This window comes from Lemur catta, chromosome 6 (genome assembly GCF_020740605.2).
Source record: "Lemur catta isolate mLemCat1 chromosome 6, mLemCat1.pri, whole genome shotgun sequence".
NCBI classification, from domain to species: domain Eukaryota; kingdom Metazoa; phylum Chordata; class Mammalia; order Primates; family Lemuridae; genus Lemur; species Lemur catta.
Genome location: NC_059133.1, coordinates 90,038,649 through 90,056,128, shown reverse-complemented (window position 1 = coordinate 90,056,128; position 17,480 = coordinate 90,038,649). Strand labels below are relative to the sequence as shown.

Here is a 17,480-nt window from a genome sequence, read left to right as displayed (position 1 = left end):
CGAAGAAAAAAATTTTATGAATTTAGTGTAGACTAAGTGTACAGTGTTTACAATGTCTGCAATAGTATGTAGTAATGTCCTGGGCCTTCACACTCACTCACTACTCATTCACTGATTCACCAGGAGAAACTTCTATTTGTGCAAGCTTTATTTATGGTAAGTGCCCTGTACAGGTATACCATGTTTTATCTTTTACACCATAGTTTTTAGTGGCCTTTTTCTATGTTTAAATATGTTTAACACACAAATATTAACACTGTGTTACAATTGCATATATTATTCAGAATAATAGCATGCTATACAGGCTTGTAGCCTAGAAGCAAGAGGTTATAGGGTATAGGCTAAGGATTCAGGAGGTTATACCATCTGGTTCATAAAAATATACTGTATGAGGTTCACACAGTGATGAAATAACCTAACAATGCATTTCCCAGAATGTATCCCTGTCACGAAGTGACACATGACTGTATAAATTTGTTTAATTGAAAGTACCAAGTGGATGCTTGTCAGCATAATAGATATCAATACTACAAATTTAAAAAGAAGACATTAGTGAATTTTATATTATTTGACATTTTTAATGTTGGTTTTGTTGTTCTAATTCTATAATGTGACCAATAGAAATGATTAATTTAGTTTATGAACATGTAATTATATGTAAATATAAATAAATTTACTTCTAATAGAAATACATAAAACATGATCACAAGTATATGTATCAGATTATTAGTTTATGAAAACATATTAAAATATAAGTAACAGAAATACATACATACCTAGCCAGTATTAGCCATTCTCCAGGAAGACTCAAATAATTGCTCTGATTCCAAGGACATAAATATGGATTTAAATTCCATTTTGGTAGATTTAGAAAGCTGAAGATTGAGTTTTTCTGAAATCAATCTTTAAGAGGTTTCATGGAATAGCCTTTGGAATTATAAATAATAAACATTCTCCCTTTTCTTGATATGAAATGAGGAATGATGAAAAGATTTCCATTTGATATAAACTAGATAAAGTTATTCCTTTATGTTTGTGTGTCATTTAACCTGTATTTTAAAAGTCTACTTTTTTTGCCCTACCCATTTTTAGTTAGGTGGCCTTTTTTAAAATTGGTGTTACCTCCTACATAGTTTAACTCAGGCTTTAGTCATTTACAACTAATATTTCTATTAAAATATAGACAATTCATTATGATTGGAGAATGAATCAGTGAACAATACTGAGTAGCTATTTAATATTTCAATTTCTGCCATGGTAATATAGTTCAATATTGTTTGATATGTTATCCTTCCCAGAAACATTTAGTTTTTAAGATAAATCTGATTAACTTATTTATAAAGTATAAAACTGAATGTGAGAATTTTAGGTGATAAGTAAAAGAAATGAAGATGATAAGTTTGAGAATCTAAGTTTGGGAATCGATGTCATATTGATTACAATAATGTTGAAAATGTAGCAATTCCTTAGAATAATTAGTGACCAATACATTAAATTCCTACTAACAATGTGATTATGGCTTAAAATTATTTTCATTATAATAGCAATTATATTAATAAGAGCATAAGGAAAAGAAGTATGCAATGCCAAGTTTTAGTGACCTTGTCTAAATGTAGAACATGAACACTTAAGATACTGTTAACAAGGCCTAAGATTTTAGTGTTTGTGATTGAGATGGAGAAACTTAACTGCATGGCTAGTCAAGCCTCTGTTCTCCTCCATATTGTCCAATATGAAAATAATTTCTAGAGGCACTTGAAAATGGACAAACTAAACAACACTAGAAGCCCAAAGTCTCCTATACTCTGGAGGTGTGTGATGAGATCAACTGAATTCAGAATAGCCCAAGCGTAAGAATTTCCTGTTCAGACCCTGAAGTGACACATTGATGAGAAATCTACCTTCTCTGCTCTTGCCTCTCTTTGAGCCTTCACAGGGGACTCTGCGAAGATCACAGACGTTTCTTCTTTCTTATCAGGAGTGGCCTGGTCTCTACACTAAAAGCTGAAGGACGTTCTGGGGACAGAAGGTATGCGCTGATATTCTCCTCTATCTCTACCAGTTCATCTCACTTAGTGGGAAATTATAAATACTGGGATAATATCAGAGTGGAACATTGGTGCTTTTACTTGAATAACTGAGGTTGACAAATAAGCCTAAAGTATAAAATATGTTTAAAAGGATTTTCTCAAATACTCAAATTATTGCCAGTGGAGAATTAATCAAGAACTTATCCTCATGAGATTAGGTTTGGTAATCAAAACTATTTAAAGTGAAACCCATAACAATCATGACAATTAGTGTTGGATTTTATAATCAGTACAGATCTAACAATATTTTCTATTTAGCCCAGCCTTTAGAAATAGATGTTTAAAATAAATACTTCAAATTATGTATACCGAATGTAATTTCCCATTTATGTTTTTAGACTAAATGCAGGCAGTTTTACTTTGGGTAAAATATGAATGAGATAACTAATAAAATGTAAATCTAAACTTAATTATAAACAATTGAAAGACTTAAAAAATATTTGAGCAAAACATTGCAACAAAAAAATGATATAAGAGACTCCTATCTGATGAGTTATTTTACATGCTCTAATATGAACCAGATATAACAATGGAGCAATTGTAATAAAAATAATAAAATACTAATAATTTGAAAGCTTATAATTGCTATGTATGTTAAGTGTTTTACGTACATTACACTTTATAAATTATTTTTTCCATTCTAGATTAGTAAACAATGTAACTAGATACTAGGTAACTTTCGAGGGTTGCACATTATAAATTTCAATGCCACATGTAATTCTAGATCTCAGTGACTGGGGAGCTCATTGACTATGTTATCCTATTACGTTATCTAAATTATCATATTTATTTACACAATGAAAGTGCCTTATGATTTTGACACCATAGGGTCTTTCTTAAAGTTTAAGTACAAGTGTAAATCATTAACTAAAAGTATTTTAACGTTAAGAAATTACTATATGTTCTAATATTACTACTCCATCTGATAGCACTCAATTGTTCATGATTAATGAATTGTGACTGTGTCTTTGAATTAGTGCATTATTTCCAATACAGAATTTTAATAATTTAACATGCATATTCTAAATGATGTTAAAATGTTTGTGACTTTAATAAAGTCAGATCTCACTTTAATAAAGATATTTGTATTTATGAGCTTCTATTCCTCACTAGTTTATTATTTTTTATTGCTCCAACCAATAATATTATGTCAAATGTAGTTTACGTTTTTTGAAAATTACTTGCTCAATTATAAGACTTTGTATAAAGCTTTAAGGAAATTAGTATCAGACTTTTACATTGTTCACCTGCAAAATGAATGTTGTTACTCAGCCCCCAATACACCCCAGTCTGATTACTCCAGGGATCTTATCATTTAATAAATCATTTATTAACTTATTAAGCACAGTTATCACAGAGTACAGTCTATAAATCACACAGCTGCAGAGATGAAGAACCAAAGAGCAACCTGCTCAGGACTGAATCTGGCCAAGGACCCAAAGAGGCAGCAAAAAAAATCTAAGGGCGAGAAAAGCTCCATTTCAGTAACTGAGCAGGAAATAACCCAAGTGGAATTAAACTTTCAAAATGCTACTCAGGATCTTCAGGGGAAGGAGAAGACCTGCTACTACAAATGTAAGCATTTACTAGACCCTCAATATAACTTTACTGGGATATACCGTTTTGGTGAACAGTTGTGGGAAACATGAGGGAATATTTTTCATTTGTGTGGATGAGAGCTCAAAGTTTGGGTATGGTACTCTAATATGAATCTGAAGGCTAATTTTATTCAGGCATTGTTAAACTTGTAGGCCTTCATCAACAAATCATGGGGCATTATATTTACTGAATATGCACCAGTGTATTTTGAGAGAAAGATGACCACGGTAGATGTGGGTTTAGAGACAAGAATCTATCCTTTTGATTCCCTGTACGTGTGGGTTGTCTTGTATGTAAACCTTCTAATCAACTGTCTCCATCTCTCCTTTCTTAGTGTTTCTGTTTCTCTCCCTGCAGTTTCACTGTTGCCTCCAGAGAAGCTCACAGCTGAGATCCTGGCCGTCATTTGCATTGTCCTAGTGGGCTCTGTGTTAAAAATGGTATTAATAGCTCTTATTCCCTGTAAGTATATTTTTGAATGGTTACAATAGAACTTTTCACCTTAATGATTGAAAGTGCCTCTAAGCATTTCATAAGAATAGGAAATAGGATATTTAGATATTAATTATTTCAATTTTTTCCAGTTACATTAACACAGAAGCCGAATAATTCTTCACAGACTATGAGAACTCAGAAAGGTACATTTTATATTTTATCCCTATCTTAGTCTGTGCAAAAATATAATAGATTTTGGGGGGAAATAAATTAGAATATTGGACAATAAATGTTCATAAATAAAGATTGTAGGTGGATATTCCCTTTTCTTCCACAATAAGTAGAAATACTCATTAAAATCACTAAACCCTCTTTTTGCCATTTTATTCAAATTGCTACTGCTGTCATATGATAAGAAATAAATAGTTCTGGTATTCTAAAAAAAGTGTTTTGTTCGGTGATTTCTCAGACATGTGTAGGGTGGATTTTGTTTGATGTTTTTGTTTATGTAGGAACATAATTAGGAGAGGAGAAACTTACCATTTTCAGTGCGTGTATGAGTGAAAGTGTGTTTTTTCAGTGTACCAGCTGTCTGGATGCACAGATATGTTATGTGCATATAAGTTTATACATTTACAAATACATTGATTTTTGTTTTTAAAAAATTCATATTCTTTCTGGGTAATAATTCAGAGTCTTTCCTCAGTGTGTAATTGTGGTCATTGTCCAGAGGAGTGGTTCACATATTCCACCAATTGTTATTACATTAGTAAGGAACCAAAAACTTGGGATGAGAGTGTGACGGCCTGTGCTTCCCAGAACTCTAGTCTCTTTTACATAGATAATGAAGAAGAAATGGTAAGATGTTAATATTAAAAACACTTTATTAAAAGCTTCTATCAGCCAATATTGTATTTATAGAATTCATCAATATTTATGTACATATGATTAGCTTATTTGTTTTCAAACCTGTAAATAATCCATTGATTGACTACACAATAGTTTATTTATATTCTTATGTTGATAATACACATTAAATTATTTTCACTTCTTGCTTCTCACAAAAAACCATGCTTGTATCCATGTTTTTATTTTAAAATAAATATTGCTACTTAATTTTACTATATATAAAGAACTAAGCACATTATGATTGTGCAGATTGATCATGCAGTGAATGGACTCATGTAATACAAGACAGATCATCAATTAGAAGTTTCCAACCCCAGCAGCCTCACCCCTGTGTGTGCCCCAATCACTTCTTCCCCTTCTCCAAATACTATCCTGATATCTACCACATAAAAAAGCTTTGCCTCTTTTAGGATTTACATAAATGGAATCATACATTATGCATTCCTATGTCTGTGTCCTTTCACTACCATGTGATATTTTTGCAATTTATTCATTCTAATGAATTAGCTACAGTTTAATGATTTTTACTGTAGTACTACGTACATATAACATTTTAAAATCCATTCTATGTGGTGACTCTGGATGGGGACGTGAGTCTCATGCCCTCCAGGGATACAGAGGCCTCTGGGATGGAGCACTTGTAATCATGGGACTTCTTTGTTGGTCCCCTCAGCCACACCTACCCTGGTGTCTCTTGGTCGGGGAGCAGAAGCTCTTCCTCTGGCTACTTACTGTTAGCAGGTCTCCTGATAGATCCCCCTTGGCGGTGGTGCCAGCCTTGCTGGTGTTGCTGGCAGGACTCCCTCTCAGGACAGAGGGGAATAAGCTTACCTGAGGCACCTCTCATTGCCAGGGTCAGTGCCCGGTGACAGCAGGTCTAGGTCACTTTCTTCTGTACGACGGAGGACTTAAGATGCCCAGCCGGTGTGTTGATCCCGGATCCTGGAGTCCCAAACCACTGTACCCTTCTCTTTCCAACTTTCAGAGTCTACTTGCTTGTGTCTTTTATAAATTGCAAAATTTATCATGTATTTAGTAAGGGGAAGCACCAGATTTGGACCATGGGTGTTCAACCAGTACCAAAACAGACAAAACTGGGAGCTTAGCTAGTTAAAGAATGGTGTGGTGCCTAGAAAACCATATTTTGGCTTACATACCATTTATTTCTTGAATGGCAGCCCTTTTAATTTCTTTCTAAACCCCTAAATTTCAGAAATGTAGTAGAAATATACATTGATTTAATATTATTAGCAGGAGAAATATATGTACAGTGTTTTGAAAGTTTTTTTAAAATTTATTTATATTAGTTTTGCTAATACTGGTTACTATTAAATTACATGGGTCATAATTTTCTTCATTAAGAGTTTATTTTAAGTGAACATTACAAATGTTTGTGAAAGTTCTTAGCACTATATAAAGGGGTTTTGAACTTTAATATTGCTTAAAACAGTAATTTTATTTTGACAGTTATAGATCCAATGAAAGAATACATTACTGGCACTTTAAAAAATTGTTAAATATTTCATAATTATTTAAATATACAATATTTATATTCCTGTAGAAACTTCTGGGCTCCCTTTCAAAGCAAGCATGGATTGGAGTCTTTCGTAACGGCAAAAATCATCCATGGGTGTCTATAAATGGCTCAACTTTCAAACTGAAGTAAGTTTTTTGAGTGGTGGGATATAGTAGAAAAAATATAAAAAGGAGAAATTTCAGGAGAATAATATGAGAAAGTTTAAGTTGAATTAAAGACATGAAAAAGATGATGAAAGTTAGTGAAATAGTGAAATGCTGATATAAATATTAAAGAATGAACGACATTTATCCCCTTTACTGGTGGTTTTATATTCTGTAGTTTGAGAGTATGGCATTCAACCATGTTTGGAAAATTTTGAATTAAATATCCAGCAAACAACACTTTATGAGCTTTAAATTGCTCAGTGTTTTCAGTAGTGCAATGAGATTTCACATTGTCCCACTCTGCCTTGCCTGGGATGTGAATCATCTCTTTGACCGGAAGGTCCACACTGCACAGGCGACCCACCCTTTAGTCACTTAGGAGCCCTCTGGTGATCAGATCAATTGTCACAGTATCTCAGTGCTTGTGTTCAAGTACTTCATATGTTACTTAATAATGACCCAAAATCTCAAGAGTAGTGATGCCGGCATATTGTTATACATTCTCTTTTGTAGTATGTTATTGATGTTAATCCCTTCTTGTGCCTAATTTATAAATTAAACTTTACCACAGGTGTGTATATATAGAATAAACATAATATGTAATAAGGTTCAGTAAAATAGGTGATTTCAGACATCCACTGGTGATCTTCAAACACATCCCCTGTAGATACAGGGGACTACTACTGTTCAGTTTTCATAATAACTCTTAGTAATATTACATGAAAATGTGATTAAATGATAAAATCCTTTCTTTAAAGAACATGAAAAATCCTGTTGTTTCATGAATTGTCCCCATAAAATATAAAAGAAGAATGAATTTTTCCCCATTACAGAATAAAGGAAACAATATATGGTATACGTCACTGTGCTATGCTAGACTCACTCCGACTTCAATCAAGTGGATGTGGATCTAATAAAACATACATTTGTAAGCACAAGCTTTAGAGTAAAGCACCTGAGTTTGGAGTCGGCCAGGTAATATTATATTTTGGGAAATGGAAATAATATTTTGATTGCATAAGTCAATGAATTGTAATTTGTTTTAATAATGAAAAGATACTCAAAATAATATTTGTAGTATAATGCACACAACAGAAGGAACAGGGTATCGTTGCTTTTGTGTCTTTTTTTTTTTTCCCTCAACATTCTACTTGTGGCATTTGTGTGCTGTAAAAATTGCATGTTATACAAATCTGTCTATATGAATATCAAGAATGGGCGAACCCTTAGAGACTGAAAGGGGAATAGTCATTGTCAAAGGCTAAGGGGACGTTGGACTAGGAAGTGACCACTAATTGCTACATTTCTCGGATTATGAAAATTTTCCAAATTTTGGAAGTACTTTGGTTGCAACTCTGTAAATATACTAAAATTAACTGATTTATACACTTTAAATAGATGAAATTTATGCTATCTACATGACATCTCAATAGCAGTTATTTGGAAATATCTCTTCTGCAATTATGTTTGGGACTGCATTATTCTCTAAAGTCATAGTCAAAGATTAGGCCTCTATATAAAGTTAACTTTTCCAATTGATATCATGCTATGTGAAGCAATGTATTACGTTTTCTTTAATTTCTTTCTATCATATTTTGTATTGTTTGGTATTGAAGTCATACAGAAATACTGGTATTTCACATTTATGCCTTTATAAATAGCATCCTCATTTTAAAATTTCCTTTAGTTATTTTGTTGCTGTAAATAGAAATACAATTGAGGTTTGCATGTTGATCCCATATCCAGTTACTTTATTGATTTTATGTATTAATTCTACCACTATAGGATTTTATGGATTTTCTACATAAACTATTTTTTCCCAGTGCCATAAATTTTTCTTTATTTATTTTCACTGTCTAGAATTTTATCTTCAATGATGAAGAGAAAGTACTATAATGGTTCTATGAATATCATACATATTATTTCCTGTTTTTGATAAGAAGATTTCAACATTTAATATTTTTTAATTTTCTTATAACTTTTGCATATTTAAGCAATTTTATAACATTCCCAATTTCTAATAGATTTTGCTTTGAATACTTGTTACTTTTTAATATTTTGTATTAATTGAAATGAGATATATTCTCCATGTGATGTTTATAACCTAAAATACTTTTATTTCTTCTAAATGTTAAACAGGTCTTGCATTTCTGAGATAGAATCATACTGGTCATTCCATATTAGCCCTTTAATGTGAATCAGTGCATATATTACATTAGAGTAACATTGCTTTCATAATCCTTGTTCACAAGGAAATTGTATTATGTTTTTATTCATTGATACCTACTTGAAAATTGATGTGGATGTTTATATAACAAACTCAATCTGTTTAGTACATGTATGGTTTTGTCAGGTGTCTGTTCCTTTACTGCATTTAGGTAATATGCACATTTTAGGAATTTTTTATTTCACATGGATATTATATTTATGAAATGGTTTCATACTTTTTGATATCTGTTAAAACTATAAGATATTCCTACATTTAATCTAGAAAAAAATATTTGTGCCTTCCCTGGTTCTTTCTTAGTCTTTCATCAATTTTATTAATTGTTTTCAATACAAATATCTTTGGCTTTGTCGATCCTCTCTGCTTACTGTGTCTTGTGATTTTATATTATTTGTTGTTTTCTTTCTTCTACTTCACTTGTATTTAATAAAATTTAATTTCAGCTTTTTTCCTTTTGTTTTCTTTTGATGCATGATCAGATAATGCCAGTTCTGATTTCATTTTTTGCAACATATGTATTTAAGGCAACCAATTTTTCACAAGAAAAACGTCCACTCTATTTTAGTCATAATTCATACAAAAATTATGACTCTCCATTGTGGTAATTTCTTTGGTTCTTATTTTCTTTAGCAATATATGACAGAATTAAAAATTATGTAGATTTTCCAATTTTTGGTTATTGACTTCTATATAGGATAACCGTAGTTATAGTATTTTCTGTAAAGCTGAAAATATTTTATATATCTGTTCAAATGTGGCTGGTGTGATGGAGGAAGTGATTTTAAGTGTTATTTATTTTTCATTAATTATTAATTACATTTCAAGTGTCACTGGCCAAGCAGATACTTGAGATTATAGTATATCTTGGAATATTTCCTTGAGAACTTAAAAATATGAGTACTCTGTATTAGTGTAGAGTGTATATGTGTATATGTGTGCACATGTGCATGTATGTAATGGTTAATTGCCTATTTTAAATCTTTGCATAGGCTCACTAATATACCTATGTAATAAGCATTGAGACAAAATTGTTTCCTACATGTTTATGATTCTTTATTCATTCATTCCTTTCAATTCTATGTTGATATAGGATTATTAGGTACATACATATTCTAAAAGTTTAAAACTAATGGTTTGAAAAATAAGTTAATCATTATTAAATTACATTTCCAATAATGATTATTGCATTATATAATTACATTGAATTAAGCTCAGCAGTTTTCTTTCTGGTTGTTTTGCATGGTATATGTTTGTATTTTTTCTTTTAATTTTGTTTACATTTTTAAATTTGGAAATATTAAAGGGTACAAAAGTTTTGTCACATGGATACCTTCTGTCATGCTTAAGTCAGGCTTTTTGTTGTGCTGATAACTAGAATAATGTTCATTGTACCCAATAGGTATGTATTTATTCCTCACTCCCTCACCATTTCCCCTTCTTTATTTCCAATGACATTCATACCTCTTTGTACCTTTGTGTACCCATCATTTAGCTTTAACTTATTAATGAGAACATACGGTGTTTGGTTTTCTATTTCTGAGCTACTTCACTTAGAATAAGAGTTTCCAGTTCCATCTAAGTTGGTGCAAAAGACATTACATTTTTCATTTATTTTAGGGCTGTACAATACTCCCTGGTGTGTGTGTGTGTATATACACATATATATATGTCTACATATGCACGGATATATACATACATATGTATATGTATGTATATATATCCATGTATAAACCTATGTATATGTACGTATATATACACACACACACACCATATTTTCTTTATCAACTAATGAATTGATGGGCACTTAGGTTGATTCCCCATCTTTGCAATTTTGAATTGTGCTGCAATAAACATTTGAGTGCTGTTGTCTTTTTATAAAGTGAGTTTTTTTTACATTTATTTACATTTATTTTTTGATGAAACCCCATACTGTTTTCCATAGAAGTCATACTAATTTGTAGACCCAACAACTATCTATAAGCATCCTCTTCTCTCTTGATGCATGCCAGAATGTATTTTTCTTTTCTTTTTGCTTTTTAACAATGGCCATTCTGATGGGTAAGGTGGTACCTCCTTGCAGTTTTCATTTGCATTTCCTTTTTTTCATGTTTCTTGGACATTTGTCTATCTTCTCTTGAGAAACCTCTGTTCATGTCTTTTGCCCACATTTTGATGGGGTTCTTTTTTTTCTTGCTGTTTTGTTTGAATTCTTCATAAATTCTGGATATTATTCATCTGTCTGATGTAAAGTTGGTAAATATTTTCTCCCATTCTGTAGGTTGTCTATTCACTCTGTTGATTATTGCCTTTTCTAGGCAGAAACCTTTTAATTTAATTAATTCCTATTTATTTATTTTTGTTGTTGCTGTACATTATTTGGGGTCTTAGTCATAAATTCACTGCTTAGGCCAATGTCTACAAGAGGTTTACCTGTGCTTTCTTGTAGAATTTATAATATTTCATGTCTTTCATTTAAGTGTTTTATCCATCTTGAGTTAACTTTTCTATATGGCAAGAGATAGGGGTTCTGTTTCATTCTTCTGCATGTGGCTATCTAGTTTTCCCACCACCATTTCTTCAGTAAGGCATCCTTTTCCCAGCGTATGTTGTTGTATACTTTATGATGATCAGTTAGTCATAGTCATATGTTTTATTTTTGAGTTTTCTAGTGTGTTTCATTGGTTGATGTCTCTACTTGTATACCAGTACCGTGCTATTTTGGTTACTAGGGCCTTGCAGTATAATTTGAAATCAGATAATGTGATGTCTCTGGATCTATTCTTCTTGCTTAAGATTCCTTTGGGTATTCAGGCTCTTTTTCAGTTCTAAATTAAGCTTAGGATTATTTTTTATAGGTCTGTTAAATATCGCATTGGTATTTTGATGAGGATTGCCCTGAGTCTGTAAATCACTTTGGCCAGTATGGACATTTTAACAATCTTGATTCTGACAATCCATGAACAAGGGATGTTTTTCCATTTGTTTGTGCCATCTATGATTTCTTTATTCATTGTTTTGTAGTTCACCTTGTAGAGATCTTTCAGCCCCTTGGTAAAGTATATTCCTAGGTATTTTATTTTCTTTATTGCTATTGAGAGTACACTGAGTCCTTAAGTCGTCTCTCAGCTTGACTGTTATCAGTATATAGAAATGTTCCTTATTTGTGTGATTCCATGACTCTTTCAGTGAAGTCGTTAGAGTTTTCTACTTGAAGTATCATATCATCAGCATACAGGGATAGTTTGACTCCTTTTTCTCAATTTGAGTACCCTTTATTTCTTTCTCTTGGCTGATTGCCCTGGCTAGGACTTACAGTATTATCTTGAATAGAAGTGGTGACAGAGGGGACACTTGTCTTGTTGCAGTTCTTAAGGGGAATGATTTCAACTTTTCCCCATTTAATACAATGTTGGCTGTGGGTCTGTCATATATGATTTTTATAATTTTGAGTTATATTCTTTTTATGCCTAATTTGTTGAGAATTTTTACTGTGGAAGAGTACTGGATTTTATCAAACGTTTTTTCTACAAACATTGAGATGATAACATGGTATTTTTTTGCTTCTGTTTATTTGGTGAATATTATTGATTTAAATAAGTTGAAGCATCTTTGCATCCCAGTCAACCTGATCATGGTGGATTATCTTTTTGATATGCTATTGATTTTACTTTGCTAGTATTTTCTGAGATTTTTTGTATCTATATTTATAAGAGATATTGGTCTGTAATTTTCTTTTTTTGTTGTGTCTTTTCTTGGCTTTGGTATTATGTTGATACTGGCTTTGGAGAATGAGTTAGGGAAGATTCCCTCCTTCGATGCTGTGAGATCATTTTATAGGATACGAACCAGTTCTTTCTAGGCCTGTTAACATTAAAATTTGAATGCATCTAGTCTGGGGCTTTCATTTTTTTGTTGGGAGATGTTTTAATTACTGCTTCAATATCTCTGGTTGCTATTGGTCTGTTTAGGATTTCTATTCTAACTGATTCAAGTTTGGGAGATTGTATGTTTTCAGGAATTTATCCATTTCCTCCATGTTTTCTGCTTTGTGTGCACAGAGGTTTTCATAGTATCACTAATGATATTTTGTATTTTGTGGTGTCAGCTATAATGTTCCTTTTCCATTTCTCACTGAGCTTATTTGAGTCCTCCCTCTTATGCTTCTCATTACTCTGACAGGTAGTCTATGGATTTTTTTTATCTTCAAAGAGTCAACTTTTGTTTCATTGATTCTTTGTATTTTTGTTGTTCTTTCTGTTGTTTCCATTTCATTTCGTTGTACTCTGAGCTTGGTTATGTCTTTTTTCCTACTGGCTTTGGGTTTGGTTTGTTCTTTTTTTTCTAATTCCTTGAGATTTGACATTAGGTTGTTAATTTGTGATCTTTCTGTCTTTTTGGTGTAGGCATTTAAACGAATACACTTTCCCCTTAGTACCGCTTTTCTTGTGTCCCCTTTTGTAATTCAGTTTGAGTAATCTTTTGATCTCCATTTTAATTTCATTATTGAACCAAGGATCATTCAGCAGCAGATTGTTTAATTTTCATAACTTTTGTAGATTTCAATGTTTCCCTTGGACTTGAAAGCTGGGTTTATTGCACTGTGGTCTAAGAAATACATGGTATGGTTTTGATTTTTTTTTTATTTGCTGAGAGCCTTGTTTGTGGTCTAAGTTATGATCAGTCTTGGAGTATGTCCCATGAGCTGATGAGAAGAATGTATATTCAGTGGTTTGGGAGTAGAATATTCTGTAAAGGTCTCTTATGTCCATTTGTTGTAGAGTCCTGTTTAAGTCCAGTGTTTCCTTATTTGTTTTCTGCTTCAAAGATCTTTCCAGTTCTGTCAGTGGATTATTGAAGTCCCTGGCAATTAAAATGTTACTTGTTATTTCTTTGCTAGGAACTAGAAGAATTTGCTTTATGATACTGGGAGTTCCTGTGTTAAGTGTATATACATTTTGGATTGTTATATATTTTTGTTGAATTCCTCTCTTTACCATTACATAGTGACCATATCTGTCTTTTTTTTTTTTACCATTGTGGATTTAAAGTCTATTCAATCTGATGTGAGAATGGCTATACTTGCTTGCTTTTGGTTTCCATTTACTTGTAGTATTTTTGTCATTCCCCTGTCCCTCAGTCTGTGAGGCTCCTTGTGGTTTAGATGCATTTCTTGGAGACAGCAAATATATGAGGTGTTTTATCATCCATTCAGCCAGTGTATGTCTTTTAAGTGGGGCATTCAGACAGTTCACATCGAGTATTACTATTCATATGTGGATGCTGTTGTATTCATCATGTTGGATGATACCTTATTGCTTTGGTTTCCCTCTTGTGCTATTGTTTATATGAACTGTGACCTTTATCTTTGGGTGTTTTTACAGTGGTGGGTATCTATTGTGCTGTTGCATGTATGATACACTTCTGAGCATTTCTGTTGGGCAGGTTTAATAGTGACAAATTTCCTTAGTGTTTGCTTCTCTGGGAAAATCTTTATTTGTCCATGATTTATGAAACTTAATTTTTCAGGATACAAAATTCTTGGTTGTCATTTGTTCTCTTTAAGAACATTAAAAATAGGGCCCCAGTACTTTCTGGCTTGTGAGGTCTCTGCTGAGAGGTCAGCTGTTAGCCTGATGGGTTTTCCTTTTAGGTTAGTTGTAGCTTTCATCTTGTAGCTTGTAGAAATTTCTCCCTCATTTTCACTTTGGCCAGGTTGATGCCTATGTGTCTTGGAGATATTCTATATGATATGAATCTTTCTGATGCTTTATGACCATTTTCTATATGGACACTTTAATCTCTGGCAACACTGGGTCCCAGGTGTTAGCTACTCTCCCAGCAAAACAGGTCCCAGGCAAGATCAACGCAAGAGAATTAGAAATAATGAAGACAGAGACAAAGTGTAGTGTAAAGAGATTGGGGAGTCAGAGGTCCTCCTACATTCCTGTGAGCCAAGTGGCACTGAGTGAAGTCCCATGTTAGTATTTATTGTTACAGCAAGTAGTTGTTCTTGGTCATAGAATTATGTGTACAAATCAATCGTTAAGATTTCAAGGCTCCCCAAACATTTCAAGGGACCGTTACCTAATTCTATCTACAAGAGTAAACAGTTACAAAATTTTTCTAAGATAATCATTTTAACCACTAAGTTAAGAATAGTTCTAGCTGAGCATACAAGTTAAAGATAAAATTGCATAAAGGCAGGAGGAACACTGAGTCTGTATACTAACCTAATCTATTTCTCTATATACAGAGACATGTGGTCAGGAGTGAAGTAGGAATAGCCTTGAAGTTTAGGATAGTTCCAGCTGCAAGTTGTGTGCTGGGCTGCCATTTTTCATCAGTTTATTAGCCTTGCGTGCTATGCTGAGCTCTGCCTTGCTAAAGCTCAAGGTGATGGCTTCCAGGCCTCGAGACAGCACCACCTTGCAGATGCCTCTGATGGGTGGAATGCCCCCCCCCTTGTTGCTAAGCAGCTTCTGGACTGTGAACTAACACACCCACAGATTCCTTCAAGGCAAAACCCTGCAAATCACCAGAAACATTCCATGTCTCTTAATTCTATACTCAACAATTCCCCACTTCCTGAGATTCCTCAGTTTTCATTATTTTTAGAAAGTGACAGAGAAGATCCCTCAAGCTTTCTCCCTTGCTGAGTCACAAGCAGCTTGCACAGACCAATAACCTCTGTTCCCTGTCACCATCCTCCATATGTCTCTGTGAAACAAAGGTAAATTGAACAAGAAATGAGAGACTGAACTCACTGACTTAAACACTCTTTTGGAAATTAGATTTTTTCTGGTTTTAGTGAGTTCACCCTACACTAACCCACAATATATAGAGAGGAGACTGTATTATTCACGTAGATACACTCAAAGATACTAAAAGGCAGAAGCTAACTATATAACATTAGGTTATCAAATTCTTGCTTTTGTTTATCTGCAAATAAATTGGCCCAACATGAAATTTGCTTTGATAATTTGCATAATAATTCTTGACATTTATGCATTAAATATTTTTAATTGCTTTCCTTACTCCATATATCAGTCAAGAAATAATTTTACTTTGTGAGTAGCAACATTTGTACTTCTTCTAAGAGAAAAATGAGAAGTAGAAATTGGGGCTGCATATATGGGTTTAAGAAACAGGAAGAAATAAGACAGTTTGACTCATCTACAGGATATCATTAAAGGTATAAAGTTACACCTAGGTCTCCAAAAATATTCATTAAATATTACTTTTATTAAACTAATGCAAGCAAAAGTCCAATGTCCTTGTCAAATATAATGATTTTGTTATAGCTATTTCTTTCTTTAAATATTTAAGGGGAAGTAAACATTTTACAGTTTTTACAAGTGTTTTTCAGGTGAAAGATTTAGTCCCCTACACTAGCCTGCAAATTACTATTTCCACTTACAAAAGCCTTTTTTGTTCACATACTTTATAACCTCAATGATATCATCTCCTTACCAAAGCGTTAAAATAATTTTAAGTGTCAAAATATAATACTTACACTATAGAAAGCTAAATGAAAGAAACCACGGTGACTAATATGTGACCAATATGGTTGAGACTGACTAGATGGAATGTTAAGTGACCAAAACATCAACTCATGCTCAACCCTGTCTCTTTTTCAAGTTGTTTCACCAATCTCTCCTTCCTACTAAACATCTTGAAGTAAAAAAGAGTAATTTAAACTTCCTTTGTCCATTTCCTGACTGCCTACTTACTAAATAATCCATTGCAATCTAAATTTTGTTGTTTTACCAACTCATTACAACTGTTAAAATCAAAGTCTCTAATCACATCTTTGTAGCTAAATCTGACTAACATTCTTAGCATTAGACATTGACATGGTATTATGTGTTATATTTGCAATAAAGTTAAATGAGAAGAATCCCTACAAGTAGGTATTGTCCATGTTTCTTATTATAGGAAGAAATCAATCTTTACGAAAACATGAAATAAAATCAACACTAAAAGGGAAAAGCAAGAAAAGCAATAGAAAATGCTGGTAGGGTTCGACTTTCTAGGTCCAGATTTTTCTGTGGCTAAGGTGTATCATAACTTTGTGGTGTGTTTATTTAAGCTTTCCTTCAATTATATCTAATAATCTAGTACATTTCAAAGGTTTCCCAATTTTGCCCAATCTAGATTAAACCCTGTTTCTGTCACTTATAATCAGTAAAGATTACCTTACTTGTAAAATAGGTAAAAGGAAAGGAAGACAGTAAAGAAAGAAAAAAGTATATATGTTAACAATAGAATGAAAAAAAAAGGGACCAGGGAGGAATGAAAGACATAGAAAGGGAGGTAGATTAAAGCGGTAAAAGATGTTAATGTGATCATACATTTAATTCACAAAAATTTCTATATTTTATCATCAATTATAATAAGCATATTTAAAAATGATGTAGAGCTTTATGGTTTATAAGGACATTACATTTTTCCTGCTCATCTAAAACAACAGTGAATACCTACGAAGAACATAAACCTACTATGGAATTTGGATCATTCTTCTGAATGCTTCAAACAAG

At 32.7% G+C, this 17,480-nt stretch overlaps 1 protein-coding gene across 1 annotated transcript; it reads left to right on the top strand.

The window, feature by feature from the left end:
* The first annotated feature begins 3,469 nt into the window (after positions 1-3,469).
* On the top strand, positions 3,470-6,699 carry LOC123640603 (NKG2-C type II integral membrane protein-like). The gene is made up of 4 exons (XM_045555194.1): positions 3,470-3,665; positions 4,047-4,129; positions 4,818-4,982; positions 6,595-6,699. The coding sequence occupies exons 1-4, from the start codon at positions 3,479-3,481 to the stop codon at positions 6,697-6,699; spliced, it is 540 nt and encodes a 179-aa protein (XP_045411150.1). The 5' UTR covers positions 3,470-3,478.
* The last annotated feature ends 10,781 nt before the right edge of the window (positions 6,700-17,480 follow it).

Coding starts and splice junctions, on each gene's coding strand:
- LOC123640603 (XM_045555194.1), top strand. CDS start 3,479: ATGAAGAACCAAAGAGCAACCTGCTCAGGACTGAATCTGGCCAAGGAC. Junction 4,130..4,817: donor TGGGCTCTGTGTTAAAAATG/GTATTAATAGCT, acceptor GTAATAATTCAG/AGTCTTTCCTCAGTGTGTAA. Junction 4,983..6,594: donor TAGATAATGAAGAAGAAATG/GTAAGATGTTAA, acceptor ATATTCCTGTAG/AAACTTCTGGGCTCCCTTTC.